Source organism: Triturus cristatus, chromosome 11 (genome assembly GCF_964204655.1).
Source record: "Triturus cristatus chromosome 11, aTriCri1.1, whole genome shotgun sequence".
NCBI classification, from domain to species: domain Eukaryota; kingdom Metazoa; phylum Chordata; class Amphibia; order Caudata; family Salamandridae; genus Triturus; species Triturus cristatus.
In genome coordinates, this window is record NC_140594.1 from 173,143,299 (window position 1) to 173,160,972 (window position 17,674).

Consider the following 17,674-nt stretch of genomic DNA (forward strand, 5'->3'; position numbering starts at 1 on the left):
GCCCTGAGACTAAGGAAACAATTTGGTTAATCAGCCGCATAAATTGCACCTTTAAGTATCTATTTCCTCGCTGTGCATAGATGGCTCAAGACATAATGTTTTAAAGTTGTCAAGTTTTTAATGTGTGTAGTGTTTCAATTAATTCTAGAGACAGTTTTTACCACATGGTTTTAAGGTCTCGCCTGAGCCAGCGCATGCGCTGCTCTGGCGAGACTTAGTAAGTGGTCATTGAAAAATCCGACCACATGCTTTTTATGTGGCCTAGAGCGTGCGATCACACGCACAGTTACGTGCAGAGGCGCCATCTCAATTTCCTGTCTTCCTAATTAAGTGCATCGCTCGAGGGCACCCTAACAGCGCGCACACATCAGCATTAGTTAATCACTCCTTAAAGGCTTTTATTTTGCATGTGCTTTACAGCGCACGCAAATGGCAAATTTGCATTATTCACTCCTGCACGACTTATATTTTGCGTGTGCTTTAAAATATTATTATTAGCTATCTATTGTAACACAATCTATGTTACATGGATGTTTTTTAAAACAATAGCATTTGTTATTCCCTCGTGCACTGTCTTGTTTTCAGAAACAAGCAGCTGATACAGGGCAAGGCAACATAAGCAGAGGCATTTAGCAATGTATTAATTTGTTATTGCATTTTCTCTCTTACCCCCCTTCATTCTCTCTCCCCCTTTCTCCCTCTCTTTCTCTCCCCTTCATTTACTCCCTTCTTCACCTTAATTCTCTCTTTTTCACTCCCCTTCATCACTCAGCGCCACCACAGCATCACTCAGCACCACCACAGCATCCCTCAGCGCCACCACAGCATCCCTCAGCGCCACCACGGCATCCCTCAGCGCCACCACGGCATCCCTCAGCGCCACCACGGCATCCCTCAGCGCCACCACGGCATCCCTCAGCGCCTCCACGGCATCCCTCAGCGCCTCCACGGCATCCCTCAGCGCCACCACGGCATCACTCAGCGCCACCACATTAGTATCACTCAGCATCGCCTTTGCAATAGTACACCACCACCCCTACTACTACTACCACCTCAACATCACTTCAGCCTGCTCTCGGAATCTGCCATCTGTTGATTCTCCCCTAGTGTCTGGCTGCTGCTAGTGTTATAATACAGGTACTAGTTCACAACCTTCAACCTCCAATTGTTTATTCCCCCTCAAAAGAAAACTTTACCAAACAACCATTGGAATAGGCAAAAGCAAGTTGCCAGCATTGCAAGAACAAAAGAAAAACAAGCATTTGCAATGCAATAGGCCTCGCATTTACGTGAGTTTCAGCTATTGGCATTGTAAATGATGCCTTTTATTTATGTTTTAAAAACCAAAACCTAAATAAAAGGCATTGTCATTTACAATGTCAATAGCTCAAACTCGCTTAAATGCGAGAACTAGGGCTTTGAAAATGCTTGTTTTTTTGGTTTTCTCTTGAAACGTCTAGTGTTTCAAGAGAGCACAAAAACAAAAGTGATATTTTATGAAATCCTTGCCAAAACGGGCACAAACAAATGCCCCATTTTAAAAGAGATATCTCAAGGACAAAGACTGACTTGACAAGCATCCAGATGCTCACAAAACAGTCTCTAGCTAGCTGAACCATGAACTCAGAGGCCAGCGCCTATCAAAGCTCCCAGTCGTACGAGGTATATCTTACGTGGCCCTTTTGCAGCCCCTCCCCCTGCTCCAGAGTTCAATGACCCCACTGTCGTTCCAACCAACGCTCCACAGCGGTGGCCCAGAGGTATCAAAACATGGCGCTCGGCAGCTGCGCCATGTGAAACACTGGTTACTGCTGCTAAACAAACGCTGGCAGGCCTCCGGCAGAGTTAGAGGAATGTAGTTATCAAGTCTATTTAAATCTAATCACGAATCGTGAATTTAGCATCATTATCACCCAAAACGGTTTAGTATGTAAGGAATTAAGAGACAGAGTCCTGCTTTATGTGCCCTGTAAAAATAAGGGGACAGGTCCAGTCGGACAGTAAACAGAGTGTGCGTCCCAAGTAAAATACATCAAACCGGGCACAAATTGTGTTATCGGCCGTGAAAGCGAAAGTAATAGCGATCGTGATCAAAGCGAAAGTGATCGCGATCACTAGGACGGGACGCTCTGCGTGGCAAGCACGCGAGTGGTGCGCACGCAGCAGTGATTGGCGGCTGCGCGCGTGCACGCTCGCGTGCACTCAAGCTTTAGGCCACAGGCAGCACTTTAAAAATCCCAAATCCAAAATGTCTCTGCGAGCCAGCACAAGCGCTGGGGCTCAGCGAGACCTAATGAGGACATTTTTTAATGTACATACATTTTTTAATATGTTCGTTCTGTTGGACATAATGCCTTCTTGGTCATATATAAGGTAACAAAAATGCTTCTGACACCTTTTTATTACAACTTTTCAGCATGCTGCACAGCAGACACACTTCCCTACAGCACAGCTTAAACACATTGGCAAAGTCAATAGCTCTGCCTAAACACTTATAAGGCCCAAACGCGAGACCTATTGGCTATGCCAATGCTGGTTTGATTTGTTATTTTTACTACAATTGTATGCCTTAGAAAGGTACAAGATTGATTCTGTGCGTACTTATTCAGCTTCAGGTTATATTCACGGGCTCTTGGCAACCTTGTTTACAAGTGTATGTTTTTAAGAAATCTTCCAATGAGATTATTAACCTACTCCTTTGTGGACACATTCAACTTTCTAATGGCTGTTTCTATATGCTACGTTACTGAATACGTTTGTGCTAGCCTGTGATTGTTAAATAACTCTAATGTAAATTGTGTTATCTTTTGTGCTTTTATGGTTATTATTTGGCGGAATACAAATATTTGACTGACTGAGTTCCTTATCAGAAACAAGAAGTCCATGGTCACTGTAGTTTCCATACCAAAGATCTTAATTATGCTGCATATCCTAAATATTAAAATTCCCTGGTCGTGTCTTTTTAAAGTCATTTTTGTAAACACCAGAACAGAGAGAATTTGCATTAAATGATCCATACCATGTTAGGGAACAGAGTGCGATGTCTGTCTGACTCTTCTTTGAAGCACCTGTTTGGTGTCTCCCACATGTTTTTCCCGTGAGGTATATCAGAATGAACACAAACCCCATTTGTAACTGATGACTCAAGACAGAGGACAACATGACTGTACAAAATAGAGCAGCAGAGATCAAAATCTGATGTACTATAATTGTATATTTATCTCAGATAATACATTGGGAAACAAGACACTTTAAAAACAAGACAGAAAAACAAGTCGAGACAAAGGACCACCACATTGAAAACTACAACACATTTCCTGGACATACTGTTTGTGAATAAACGAAGAGTGATTATAGGTTTGTGGGGAAAACAAGAACCAGTGCTGAACCACGTTTTAATTAAAAACTGGCAGTTAGTTCGGTCATTGTCTTTTGAAAGTCCAAATTTATTAAGTGCCATTGGACACAAAATACCATTAAAACTGGCTCTTGTGATTGATAACTCTGCCACCAACTGAAATGACTTGTACAGAGGCTTTGCGGATGCATTTCAAATACAAAGCTTTCCAAGAAGGAAATGGTTACACACATGGAAAACGGAGTCTGGGAGTTTCATTTCAGATGCAGAGAAACTTTGCTTGTGGGCGGCATTGTCCATCAGTCTCGCAGCTTATAAAAGTTGTTGCTTAGTGTATGGCTACTCCTTGGTGCATTTTGTAAGTCAAGTTTTGAACACGGTCTGTGGCTTATAGTAATATGATGTCCAGGTGAGTTTATGGAACACCTGTGTTTTACTACTTTCCAACAGAAGCAACAGTGAAGACAGGCTTTTCCTTGACCCCTCCTGGAAGATCTTCCGCAGGTACAGAGTGTCTTCTTAATGAAAGGACGTGAACAACACTTGTAGGAAACATAGGTCAGTGAACACCAGAGAAGCAGGTTTCTCTTCCAGTTCAAAATTAAAAGGATAAGTACTAAATTGAACCTGGAAAACAGTTTCAGCGTTCGGAAGTGTCTAGATAAAGAAACAAGAATTAACAAACAGGGGCTTGGAAACAGGATAACCTGAAAATGAGCCCACCAAAAATTACATTTTGCGCACTTTTGTCGATTGCCACTAGTTCAGGCTACAAAAAGGTTTGATTTTCCCTACCATAGTTTAGTCATGTACTTCCCTTTACATTCTGTTTAAAAAAATATAATGGGAATGTGTGAAAGGGTACACTCTTCTATTAGTGTAAAAAATGCTGGCATTCAATTAGAGAAGTTATACATTAACCCGTATTACAAACACAAGATCTTGCAGTGGACAATAAAATGTGAGAAAACATAAAACAGTATGCTTAAATATTGGATTAATACATGTTTAGAAACATCCTCTATAGCACTATTCGTCCACAAAAATAAATAAATCCAGTCTCATCTGAAATAGGTCACATTCTTTTGCTGAATGTCCGTTTATTAACCACGCTAACGGCATGAGAGATAAAACCAACAATAGTTTTGGGGTGCAAATTTATATTTGAAAAGTGTGGGCGACTGCTTTCAGAAACCCAAGCCTTTGAGAAGTTAAAGAGGCAGATCTGTTACTGCAGAGGCACGACTTTTTGCTGCATTAATGTCACACCTTTGTCTTCGTTGTCTTTGTGTCTCTGAATCCAGAGGCATCCAATGTAGACACACATTGAACGCATCTTAATTAAGGCAATCTTGTCCGTCTATTTGTTGTAATGAGAGTTTAAACCAGCAGTGAGCTATTTTTGATCAGAGACTCCGTCTTGAAAGAATTCGTCGTAGTTGGATGATGGATCTTCCTCCACCTCCTGTAACAGAAAACATTAGGCATTATGGAACGCTACTGTTGAGATCCAATTTACCTATACAAGGGAATGTGATGGGAAACCTTATAAACGTGACCCCACAGTTGTGTGATCCACAGCACAATTCTTTGTTATTATGCCCCCTGTTCATTAAATAGGATGATCTGCAAGGAGAATGTAGGAGAAAGTGTTCTTCGCATGGTCTTTCTACATTGTGCAGTCCAACATTCGTTAGAAACTGCAGAAGGACTTGAGTCATGTAGACCTTCTACAGTGTTTAGGGCAGGAAATGCTAAATATGGCAAAGGACTCCATATTAGGCTCAGTATCACAGGGCAATGTAATTTGCTGTGAACGAGACACAATCTTTACCTTTGGCTCTTTAAATTCTAAATCCTCTCCATACTGGATGGCAAAATCAATGTGTTGTAGCACAATGTTAATACATTCTTCATCGGATCGATCGAAGGGTAAAAAGCGCACAAGGCTGAAGTCATCAATCTAGAGAACAGAGATGGAGACGAAATGTCAGCTTGGAAATTAGAAACATTCAATTATTTTCTCAAACTATACGTTTATTTTACTATACAATTTTCTGAGTGCTTATTCAGTCTGTTGAAGAGCAGACGAGAGCGGTTATTGTCAGTGTGCACAAACGTATATAACAAATGTCTAAAGTAAGCTCTTTCTTTCAAAACTGAGATTTTAGGAAGCAGGGAATATGGCTCCATTGAGTAACACTCATGTTGAAAACAAAATATTGCACAATCTGCAATTTGCAGGTACTTCAAGAAAGGTTAACATAAACCTTAACTATTTGAGGAGCCTTTCATAGATGTGAAATGAGTACCAATAAATAAGAATGTCTATGGTTTTTAGCATTGCAAATCGGATATGGTTAGCAAAGAATCTATATAATCCAACGCAAGTCTCACAGGTTAGAGAAAATCTGGGATAAGATTGAACAAAATGAGAATAATCGAATCTGTGCTTTGGTGCTGTCCTAGTCGACACAATAGAAGCAGGGCAGTCTCCTTTCACAAGGTCTTGTTCTAACCCTCAAATGTCATTCACTACTAATAACGAGGTGGAAATTCTAGAATTTCAGGAATCTTATGTGAACCAGAAAGAGCAAGGGTCTCGTGGATTTAAGACACGCATTAGGCTCTTACGTAGGGGAGTAGACAGAAGTTGAATAGGAGGCATGCTGATCCTTTCTTGTGCTGTCAAGGCAGCAATTGAACAAGTGCTTCGCCTCTCAACCTCACAAGTGAAGGGTGCAAATATGACTAAGGCCTGAGCCACAACTCGAATAGCCCTCACCCAACTAGTGCTTGAGAGAGACTTTGGGCATGAAACTCATGCTCAAAATGGTGGCTTCGATTGGCCTAGCTGGAGGAGGTATAATCCGGCCTTTTAAAGATTGTGTACTTTGTGGTCAGGTTGCCAGCCTGGATTGCTCTGCCAATTCAAGTGGGGTATTTGTTCAACAGTGGGCAGTACCTGGTCTTAAAATAAAATTGCAAAAGTACTTAGCTAATCCTCATTTCACCAATTCTAGTGCTTGCCCTTTTGGTATCTTTTTACTCATATCGACACCATCTGTGCCTGAAGCATGCGGCCATATAGAATACTGTGCCTTCTACGATTACCCACTCTCTTTTGGTGTCCACACACAGAGTTTCCTACTGCCCATATGGCAAGGCTTGTGCGGTGTAGCTGCCTATATGTTTTAGAGCTTATTACAAATATAATTTGCAGGTCCATCTCTCACATACCCTCACCCATCACACCACCACACGATGCGTCCCATAAGATAACTGCATCTCGGTGGTTATCATGCACGTTATGAGAACACTTCACACATAGGCTCGATACGAAAACAACACCCTTTCAACCACCCGTCCTACACAGCATAGACTGCTTTCAGTGTGGGTAAGCACTATACAAATGCTACAAGAAAAAAATATTACAACCAGTACAAAGGAAGATGAAGAGACTGCATATGTTACACTAAGACCCCTTTTCCCCCTTCATAGATGAAGTGCCATTATTTGTCAACTGTACTTTACTTTTGTTACTAGATGTAAAATTATTATTTAAAAACAGAATTGTAAAAGCCAATAATCTCTCCTTTTTCCTGCCAGTGCAGACATATTGGCTTTGCCAGTGCTTTCTGCTGATGCTAAAAGAAATTTGCCATGATGTTTGCATGCACATGCATCTTGATGCTATGGCAGCCAGCGTGAGACTATATCTATGCATGTAAGTATATAAAAATGTGATGGATGGAAAGGCTGAATTAATCTCAGCCACTGGTATTAAGTCTGTGCCACATCCCAGTCCATCGTTATTTTGCACACCAGGTCACTTCAGTTTGAATCCAGCCATACAAAAATCAAACTCTGCTCCAATAGGAACAGTCCAGTCCCAACTGCCAGGCCAGGACCTCCCTGAACCAGAACACAAGCAACCTAAGCTCTGATGGGGCTCTTTAGTAGGGTGTTCTGTACACGTGTCACCAGGGGTGCTCATGGCATGGCACAACCATCATATTGCGTCTTTTTTTTCCCTTTGGATTTACCGTTCCAAGATGGAGGGTGCCAATCTTGGAGCGTTAAATAATAAAAATGGAAAAGAAAATGTAAAAAAATATATTTACCTTGTATCGGGAGGGGTGGGGGACCACCACAAAAGAGGAAAGTCAACGCAGGGGGCGGGGATAGCTACATAGTCTGGGGTAAGCGGGGGTGCAACAAGAGCTTGAGGCGAGGGGGAATTAAAAAATAATAAATTGCAAGGAAAAATAGCCCGGAACGGTGCAGAGAAACAGTGGGAGGGGTGGCTTTGGAGGAGACAACACAGGGGCGAGTAGCTGAGGAGGAGAAGCGGCACACGAAGATGAGAAGAAGCATAGGAAGGAGAGAGCAAGAAAACCCATGGACTCCATAGAGTGCTGAATAAAAAAAAAGACAAAAGACAAAAGTACTTACTTGAATGTAAGCAGTGGAAAGACAGGAATCAACCAATCAAAGTGACAGTAAGGAAGCTATGCTCCAGGTGAGGGACAAACACAAGATATAGCAAGGCAAGTCCAATGAAATGAGAGGCAAGCAAATGAGACTAACTAGACAGCCAATCAATGCTAAAGAATGTCCTGGCCAAAAGCTCCTTGTGAAGATTGGTACTGTCCACAATAGTCCTCTGATAACAGACCACTAAAAGCGGTCTTTGACTGAGACCTAAAAATGTTACCACCGGAGCATCATTCTGTAAGGCAGTGTGAAGAATCATCATGCAAGTGCGAATCTAATTCTCATACTAGGTAAAGTATCACATTTAATGGTTTATCGTTAAAATGAGCACATCAATATGCAGATTGATGTTTTTCCACACTGTAGTTTTGTATCCTGTTCCCATCTTACTAGAGATACAATGCACTAGTCTGTGGTAATAGCAGATCTGCACTTGTTAAGATCCTCCAATTTACCTCTAACCGATGTCCAGCCTGTCTCCACTAAAAGATTCAACGATGTTTTGTTGGCCAGGCACACAGTGTACATTTAATGCGAAACAAAACTTGATTCAGCTGATAAAATCAATGGGACACCATCAACAGGCATTAATACTTTTGCTCAAATAGTACATGGGTGCTTCACCAGTGAATCGAAGGCTAACCCGAGCTTGAGCATACACTGGAAATGTACAAATAGTCCTGCACAACCATAAGGTACACCTACCAGAGCATCTGACAACACATCATTTTACACTTACCTGGGCTCAGCAAAATCTGAGTTAACGAAGCAGAGTTTGTAAAAGCAAAAAGAGGTAAGTGTCTTAAGATTCAAATGCTGATTAGACAGATTATTGGCCAAGCAAAGGGCTTGGTGACCTGTTGGTTTCTGAAGTTTAAGTCGCCATCAGCTGTCAAACCCTCTGTAACGTACCTACACAGAATCTTTGGGTACTGTGACAGTCATAAATGTTAAGGTTAACAAGTATTGGCAAAGCCAATAAGTTTGCCTACTTTGCCAATGTTTCTTTTTTTAGCCAAATTGTACAGCAGATTGGCTGAAAGTTTTTTATTAAATAAATGAAGAAAACAATTAAAAGCGCTATGATGTGGTCAATGCTGGCAGTGTCACAGTGCTTTTTTAAATTATTTTTTTTTAAAGACGAATCTTTCAGCCATGCTGCACAGCAAGTGCACTGTTCCACTATGGCTAAAACAAAACACTGATAAAGCCATCTGGCTTTATATTTTTTTTTGTGGCAGGAGGGGTGCAGGTGGGACTGGGCAAGCAGTGAAGGAGCAAACTGACGCAGGGAATTGGGCGAACAAAACAACGGACAAGCAAGATTAAGAAGAAGAAACAAAAATGTACCTCAATCCCAGCACGAGCAGCAGAAGGACACTAATCAAAATAACAAGCAACCAGTACCTGGTCCATTCTACATAAAAAGAGAACAAAAACGAAGAGAAAATGAAACGGGCATGCACTGACCAACCAGGCGCCAGCAAATAACAATTGGCCTTGACAGAAGTCATGGTCTGGTAAGCAATGGGTGTGATCCGAACCACCTTTATGTTAAGAAAAGTTGTGCAGGCTGATGTCTGGTTACAACATCATCATGCAGAGAGACAATACACATACTACTCCCCTCCCCATTTTCCCGACTAAATTATTTCTTGCTCCTCTCCTCAGATGTGCACTCATCACGCAAATACGAATCTTCCAAAGGGGAATCTCAGATCACTCCCAGGTGCAGTTGACTGAGGGGAGGGGGATGGACAGTTGGGGGAAATGGGGACAGGGGAGACTGAATACATGGTAGTTTCTGGATGGCAAATTTGCGGAGCTGATCTAAATAACCATCACCAACTATTTTGACCCAAACAAAGACGTAGCCTCCTCACCAGGCATCATCTGGGAGGTGTTTAAAACAGTCCTTTGCAGACAGGCCTTTTCATTTATTCACTGGTGCACCAAACAAAAAGGGAGCAAGCTGCTCCGGCTAGTAGATGAGATTGCCCACGTCGAGCGTGCAACCTTTGCTTTCCTTTCACTGCCTATGCAACGTAGACTCGACCAGGCCCATCTTGCTCTTTGGCAAAAAAATTTAGACTCCGCATGGCTGGGCTAGCTCAACTCCCAGGGGAGGGTATACATGATGGGAGATAAAATGCGCAAGTTACTTTACTGGCTCTCAACTGCCAACCGCCCACACAGTTAGGTGACTGAGCTGTGGAATGGTACAATCATTAAACGGGCAGCCACCTGTCCAGAGAATCTGCTGCAAACTTTCACCCTAATATGGATAACCCCATTATTATTGACCTATCCATGCGGTCCCTCTTGGCAGAGCAGGGACCTTCACCTCCCAATTACGGCTGAAGAAATCCAGCAGGCGATAGATGTGGTCAATGCCCTCAGGGAAGGCCTCAGTCCCAAATGGATTTCCTCTTGAGCTCTTCAAGATATACTCCCCCTTATTGACTCCACATCTGCTGGCAATATACAAAGATGTCTTTGACGGTGGGAGACTGCCCTGTGATCTCTAGGGGCGTTTGGGGGGCAACAATGTCAGTGATTCTTAAATCTCACAAACCACCGACAGACTGCAGTTCCTACCGCACTATCTCCCTTCTTAAACTTGAAGTAAAAAATCATGACTTAGGTCCTGGCCACTCGCCTCAGCATGGTGGTGCGCTCAGTGATCCATGTGGAACAAAATGGCTTCATGCCAAACGGGAGCACTAGACCCTTAATGCCGTCTGCACATGGCATTAGTCCGTGCTGATGAACTATTGGGGGATGGCGCACTTCTAGTAGACATAGAAAGGGCCTTTGACACAGTGCACTGGCCCTTTTTGATGGCAGTCCTACACAAAATGTGCTTTAAACCCCGGTTTAGGAGGTGGGTGTCTGTATTATATACAGAGCTCGGAGTCTAGGTACGAGCCCTCTCGCAGGAATTCCCGTTCGAAAGGGGCACCAGGCAGTGTTGCCTGCTCTCCCAGTTGTTATTCGCGCTAGTGATGGAGACCCTTGCAGAACTCATACGAGTTGTCGCTAGACTTAGCGGCTTCAGGTAGGAAGGGGGAGTGGAAGATCACATCTTTCTACATGGATTATATGCTTCTCTTCATTCAGAGCCCACGAGAAACCATTCCGCGAACCATGGAAATCCTGACAATCTATGAGGAAGCATTGGGGCCCAAGGTAAATTGGAGTAAGTCAACTGTTGTACCTATACGACGGGCAGTGGACCTGGAGGCAGACAGGGCTCCCGGTTGTGGATGACAGATTCTGCTCCTTGGGAATTATAGTGGCCCTCACACAACAGAGCTACTGGGAGCTCAACATCATCCCACTACTGGTCAAGGCGAGAAAAGATAGAGGAATGTTTCATCCTGCCACTCTGGAGGGAAGGGGTGCTCTCTTCAAGATTGTCTCTTGTCCCCCGTTTGTTTACATCCTCCAAAACTACCCCTACCCGCTGCCCCCACCTGCTTTACGGACTTACAAGCACTCATCACCAGCTTCCTCTGGGCTGATGGAAAGAGGACAGTAAAAGGTTAGGATGTGTGAAAACTCATAACTTCCATATCAATCAAATTAAGAAGATCATCAAAAAGAATTGGCATTTGATACTAAATAAATGTCCTACAATAGGTGCTCCTCTCTTTGTTCTCAAATTTAACACAAATATTCGGGATATGATTGTACACTCTATTTTTTTTAAACATATTTTATTGGCATTTAGGTCATATACAATTCCACTACCTTCATGTCAAGACAATTACACACTGATATACTTTATGCTATTGTTCTCGCCCCCTCTGCCCTGCTCGTTGCATAGGATTGTACATTCTAATACAGAAATAAAAAGGGAAACAACCACTGTGCGGACCATGCTTGGCTTGCCACCGGTTAAGGGTCATCATAAATGTGGTAACTGCTCTGTGTGCTCATCAACTTTTGAAGGAACAGGAATGGTATACAATAGGCAGAAAGTCTCCTATTTGGAAACCACAAATTGCAATATGGAAAATGTGATTTACCTTATAAAATGTCCGTGTATTAAGGCATACGTTGGAAAGACCACACAAGAAATGAAAACCGTATTACTCAACATAAATGAAGGATCCGTAACAAAATATTATTTGCCCCATTGGTTCAACATTACATTAATCAAGACCACACTGAGAATGAGATAATGTGGAGTGTTCTAAAACATGTATCTAATAAGAGCAGTGATGTAGAGGTGGCATTTCTAAGAGCTGAAGCAAGAATGATATTGAAACTGCGCACTGTGGAACCTGATTTGAATGAATTATCTGAGATCAGCAAAACCAAAGGGGATGATGGAGGGAGTGTTGAACATTGCAAGCACTCATCCCAGTCTGAGATCTGCAACATCTAAAATGTATTAAATCAAGGCATCCTATGGAGATCATACGATGGAACAGCATCTCCGAGGAACAGTAGCCAAGCAACAACGTATTATGAATATTTTAAACTATTCCATGTTGCCTTTGTATCCTGCCATAAAAATACTCTCCGATTATGCCAATAGTCATTTAGTTCTTGAAAAACTGTACACAGATGCACGACTAGAAGTCACACAGCCCTGAGCATAAGAAAAATCTTAAACTCCTATACGTTGGTGAAGCGAACACTGACCCATTAGATTTGCACAAGGAGTCAGTGATACATACGGAAAATCGATACGCATATGTGTATTTTACACCACAGGGAAGTGGCATATGTGTATGTTTTGTATATGAAATATACTAGCCCCGATCAAGATCTCGAGAGTTGTTGGCTTACCCAAGAGAGTGCTTCGGTGCCTCATTTGGACATGATTGAACTTTGTTTTGCTTAAGGACACTATATGGGCACTAGGGCAGGGGACTTTGGATGTACTTGTGCAAAACATATGAATTTGCCATTTTCTCATTGTCAAAAGAGTTAAGTTGGGATTATTTAAATATGTGAGAAACAATGTTTGTTCTTTTGTGAACATATGCAACGAGTCTCCTTTTAGCTACTGTTGTAATTAATGATAAACTAAAAGTATGTTTCTGTAATCTGAAAAAATTGAAATCATGGTTGTTCATATAACATGCTCATATAGGGGAAAATGCTGTTTCACTGTGGTTTTGTTTGAAAATTGATTGAATTGTTCGTTTTAGAAGTTGAAGTAATTACAAATAACTGGTAAAGGAATTGGTGGGGACATGTTGAAGAAAGTCTGCATGTCTTTTAAATAAGTTTTGATATATGATGAATGAAGGTATTTGCCGTTTGTATTATTTGAAAGTACCCCAACCCTCATTGTCCTTAATGGGTCCATCCCCAGCTCCAGTTTGTGTAAACATATTTTAGTTTACTAAGAGCACGGTCATCATGGCAAGGGTGGGGCCGAGAATGTTAATAAAGTCACGGTTAAAAAACACAATCACTTTTATTAAATATCTCTCAATGCGGTTATATAATCTGATGTACTAGGGTGAAATGCTTCGCGCCATGTTAAAGAAATAAACATGATGTCCTGCACTATTTACGAGGCAAACATTTTCAGGGCTTGGATTGTGCACAGGCTTTTAGAGCCAAGCAAGACCCTTGATTCGGCCCTCCCTATTAGTTGGCTTGCCCACCTCTAGGGTGGAGTATCTAGGCGTATCCATCCTCGGACATACAATGTATATTCAGGGTCACGCGGTGGAGGCGTAGTAGCACCTGAGCCTTGAAGGTGCTGTGAGTTTCTGTGAAGGGGCACTTGGCATGTGCTCACAGACTCCGCTTTGTACAGTACAGATATTAGCCGGGATGGTTATGCTGCTGTGAAGTAATATTTCTGTGATACTTTAGGGTCACTTGAAGCACAAGGGAAGAAAATGTATACCATATCATAACATGCCTGTCTGGTTAACAATTTTAGGTCACATATTCGACCCATTATTGTAGTGCTGTACAGGAACACCAGTTACATCACGCAAGGCCACATTAAGTAAGCTGTCCAGATCACAGAATGTTATGCCATCGCCGAGACTCAAACCTGCTTCTTTAGTTCTTAAGTCGGCAGCTTTGGCTGTAACACCTTGTCATCTTTACTACCATTTTATATAGTAAAACGTTTATTTACAGGGTGAAGAGGTGGCAAAACTGTTGTATGCAGCAGTTTACTTATAGGATTGGCTCAGCACCAACTGTTGTATGAAGTGATCCCTGAAATGTAAGGCATTGTTATGATAATGATTAGCATTTGTTGGAACCAGTTCATTTATATGACTATTATTAAAACCACAAGCCGTGAGCGAGCGGGACACTTGTAGGTGGAAACAAGGAGTGCTACCCGGGACGACTGTGTGACTACAGGGGCAAGCTCCCCTGAGTGGCAACCTAAAAACGGGTACACGGCCCTGCTCTAACTTGGAGAAAGGCAAATTAAGATACTCTTTTCAAGCAATTGATTAGCATTGCTTGTGCAATATGTTCACTGTACGTTGACACTGGGGCAAATACACCATACACATCCTGAAGAAAACATGGGACCATGCAGTCCATAGATAGGGGCTGAAACATCTTGATTATTTAAGTGAGGGTCTTGAGATCATACAATCCTAGTGATCCCCCCAAAGTGTTTTTAACCTGTACCCACCTTGATCGTGAATAAAGGAATTCCTAGGGTCAAAGTGAGGTATTTTTATCTGTAGAGTCCCCCGGTAGGATATCATCAAAGTGCTCCCTGAAATACGGTTGAGTCCACTCTGGTTCTTAGAGGCTGGGGTGGATCCGATGATTAAGCATGCCACTACTAGAGCGGGTGAGGGTCATATATAACTAAAATAATTATTTTCTTTGTTACAATAAATCTTTCGTTAGTTTGCCTAGAGGATTTTGATACCTCTCAGTGGCGAGGAATACTTAGTTGTGTGTATTATTAAGAGTACTGTGCACACGTCTCTGTGTCCTCAGCATAGTTGTGCACTTTGAACTTAAAAAAAAAAAAACTTTATAGTTTTCCAACAAACATGGTCTCAGCACATGACATATAGAGATTGTATTGAATAGCTCCCCACCCCATCCAACAGTTCCAATTGACATTCACATTGAAAATACACCAATAGTTTTTACGCATCACATGAGAAATGTCAAGCCCTAATAAGCTTTAAACATGGCACAATACAGCGAGATATAAAGCGTGATACAGAAAAACACAGGGGCCGGAGGGCCACTTCAGTACTCATTATGCGGAGGAGAAGCCTCCACCTCTGCCATCAGTCGGGCCATCTGTTCGGTCCGTTCCCTACGCAGCTCCACCGCTGGGGAGATACAGATGTCCCCCCTGTACTTATTCCACTTTCCCCATTTATGGTCCCATTTCTTGGGGCAACCACGGCCCTTAAAGACAGATTTTTTGGCAATCATTGCCGTATCCATAGCTCGTGCCCAGGCACCCTGGAGCAGGACCACCTCTACCCCCCATTTTTGTGCGATGTTTCGTTTCGCGATGGCGAATCCCATCGAGGCCCAAGTCTGCTCAGCTTAAGAAAGATCAGTCACCCCCCAAATATTAAGCAGGCATAGGTGAGGAGATGGCGGCAGACTCTCGCCAGTTGACGGGCAATCCTCACCCAGTAGTCCTTAATGTGTGGGCAGTCCCATATTATGCGGAAGAAGGTGCCTACTTGATTGCAATGTCAGAGACAGAGCGGGTCGGGACGTCTACCTATCATAAACAGGAGTTTGGCGTCGAAGTAGACCCTATCAAGAATCTTAAGCTGCAGGAGTCGCATATGCATTGGGATGGCCACTTCAGGAGGGAGGGCCAGAGCGTCCCGCCAGTCCTCATCTTCTGTATCACCCAAGTCTTTCTCCCAGCTAACCCTCAACTTTTGCATCGGATCTGCACGATTGCTAACCAATTTCTTGTATGTAAGTGAAATGGCCTTATGATCCATGGGATCCAGTAATAACCGATCATCCAAAGGGGAGAAGTCTGGAAGGGGGCGTCTTTCTGCAAAGCAGCCGATACGGCATGGCTGATCTGTAGGTATCTGAAGGTCTCAGTTTGGGCCAGCTGGTACTTCGTCTGAAGCTCCGTGAATGTAGCTAGTTTCCCCTTCCCCCAGATGTCCCCCACCGTCGATATCCCAATAGTGACCCACTTGTCGAACCCCGGACATCTACTGAGTTGTCCCAATAGGTTGGGTTCCCATAACGGTGTTGCCTTTGTTAGATGCTTATTCCAGCCCAGTCGTTTGGTAATGTAAATTGATACTTGTATAGCGCACTACTCACCCGTAAGGGTCTCAAGGCGCTTGTACGAATACCGCTGTGGAACCCATCCTGGCTTTCCCTGTGAGGCGCCCACTCCTGGGCACCCCCAAGGTGGAGGCCAGGCATCCTTTAGCGTTGTGGGGGCCGTTGTGGAGATTAAGCAAGCTATTGCCCAGAGTTGCAGAGTGGGACTCCATGATTGGAATAGGCACAGAGGCGAGAATTATCAGGTCCGTGGAATTTTTTTGAGCCCAAGACCTGCCGGGGCGGGGAATTGAACCCTGGTCCCGGGCCAGACCTCTGCATCAGGGTCTGCCTCTCTAACCATTGAACCACACTTCTCCACTTTGGTGACCGCATGCCAAGTTTTTACAGTGCGAGCAGTGGGACCGGCTAGGTGAAGTCTGCGAGGGTTGGAGTACAGCGCTCTGTTGTAGCCGCCCCTCCCCATGAGCCACTGATCCGTTCTGAAGTTTGGGTCATCATGGGTGCCGAATACCCACCTATTAATAACTATCAATTGGGATGCTTGATAATACAGACGCAAGTCTGGAAGCCCTGTACCCCCATCTTACCAGCCCATGGTGAGTTTGTCCATCGATCTAAGAGAAATATGACTCAGGGACAGGGTTGGGGGTATTCTGTAATACATACAGAAAACGCAGAAGCGCAAGCATTTTGAACAGGGGGGCCCGCCCTAGGAGAGTGAGAGGGAGAGAGCGCCAATGCGAGACATCGGATTTGAAGCGGTGGAGGGGCCCGAGGAGATTACGTTCAAAGAAGAGGTCAGCCTCCGGGGTGACAAAAATGCCCAAGTATCGGAAGCCACGTGGAGCCACCGGTATTTCGTAGCCCCTTGGACTGGCTGGGGGAGTGCCCCACAGCGCATACATCTGGGATTTGGACCAGTTTATGCGATATCCTGAGTGGGCCCCAAAAATGTGGAAGATGTGAAGTACCCTCCGCAGTGACTGTGCTGGAGACGCTAAATACAAAAGGATAGCATCCGCGTAAAGCGAGATACAGTCTTCGTGGCACGGCGTCCATTTAAGCCCCCGTATCTCCGGATCTCCCCGGACCCAGACAGCTAGGGGTTCCAGAACCAGGGCGAAAAGTAGCAGAGACACGAGGACAACCCTGTCATGTGCCACGGTGGAGTGTAAAAGTGGCCGACCAATGGTTATTGACAACGACATGTGTTGTGGGTGTGTATAGAGTAACCTGATCCAATGTATAAATTTAGGTCCAAACCCCATTCGAGTCAATACGACGAAGAGAAAGTCCCATTCTATGGTATCAAACGCCATAGCCGCATCGAGCGAAAGCAGGATAGAGTCTTCCTCAAGAGTGTGGATCCTGCCTAGGGCCCCGTGTACCCGCCGCAGATTTCGGGCCGTATTTCTCCCCGGCATAGATCCTGACTGGTCCGGGTGTACCAGATCCGTGAAGTAGGGGAGAAGTCAATTAGCCAGGAGTTTGGCCAGAATCTTGAACTCGACCGTCAAGAGAGAAATGGGTCGGTACAATTTACAGTCCTCAACCGGCTTATCAGGTTTGTGGATC

The 17,674-nt window shown here is 43.6% G+C and overlaps 1 protein-coding gene across 1 annotated transcript in view; it reads right to left on the minus strand.

Annotated features, from left to right (window-relative positions):
* Nucleotides 1-3,194: 3,194 nt before the first annotated feature.
* Nucleotides 3,195-17,674, minus strand: part of GPN3 (GPN-loop GTPase 3) — an 81,272-nt gene continuing 66,792 nt past the window's right edge. Inside the window, exons 7-8 of the mRNA XM_085633217.1 lie at nt 5,193-5,321; nt 3,195-4,823 (exon numbers count right to left, since the gene is read on the minus strand). Coding sequence (XP_085489343.1) covers nt 4,755-4,823; nt 5,193-5,321 — 198 coding nt within the window. The 3' untranslated portion in view covers nt 3,195-4,754. The remainder of the gene's footprint in view (nt 4,824-5,192; nt 5,322-17,674) is intronic.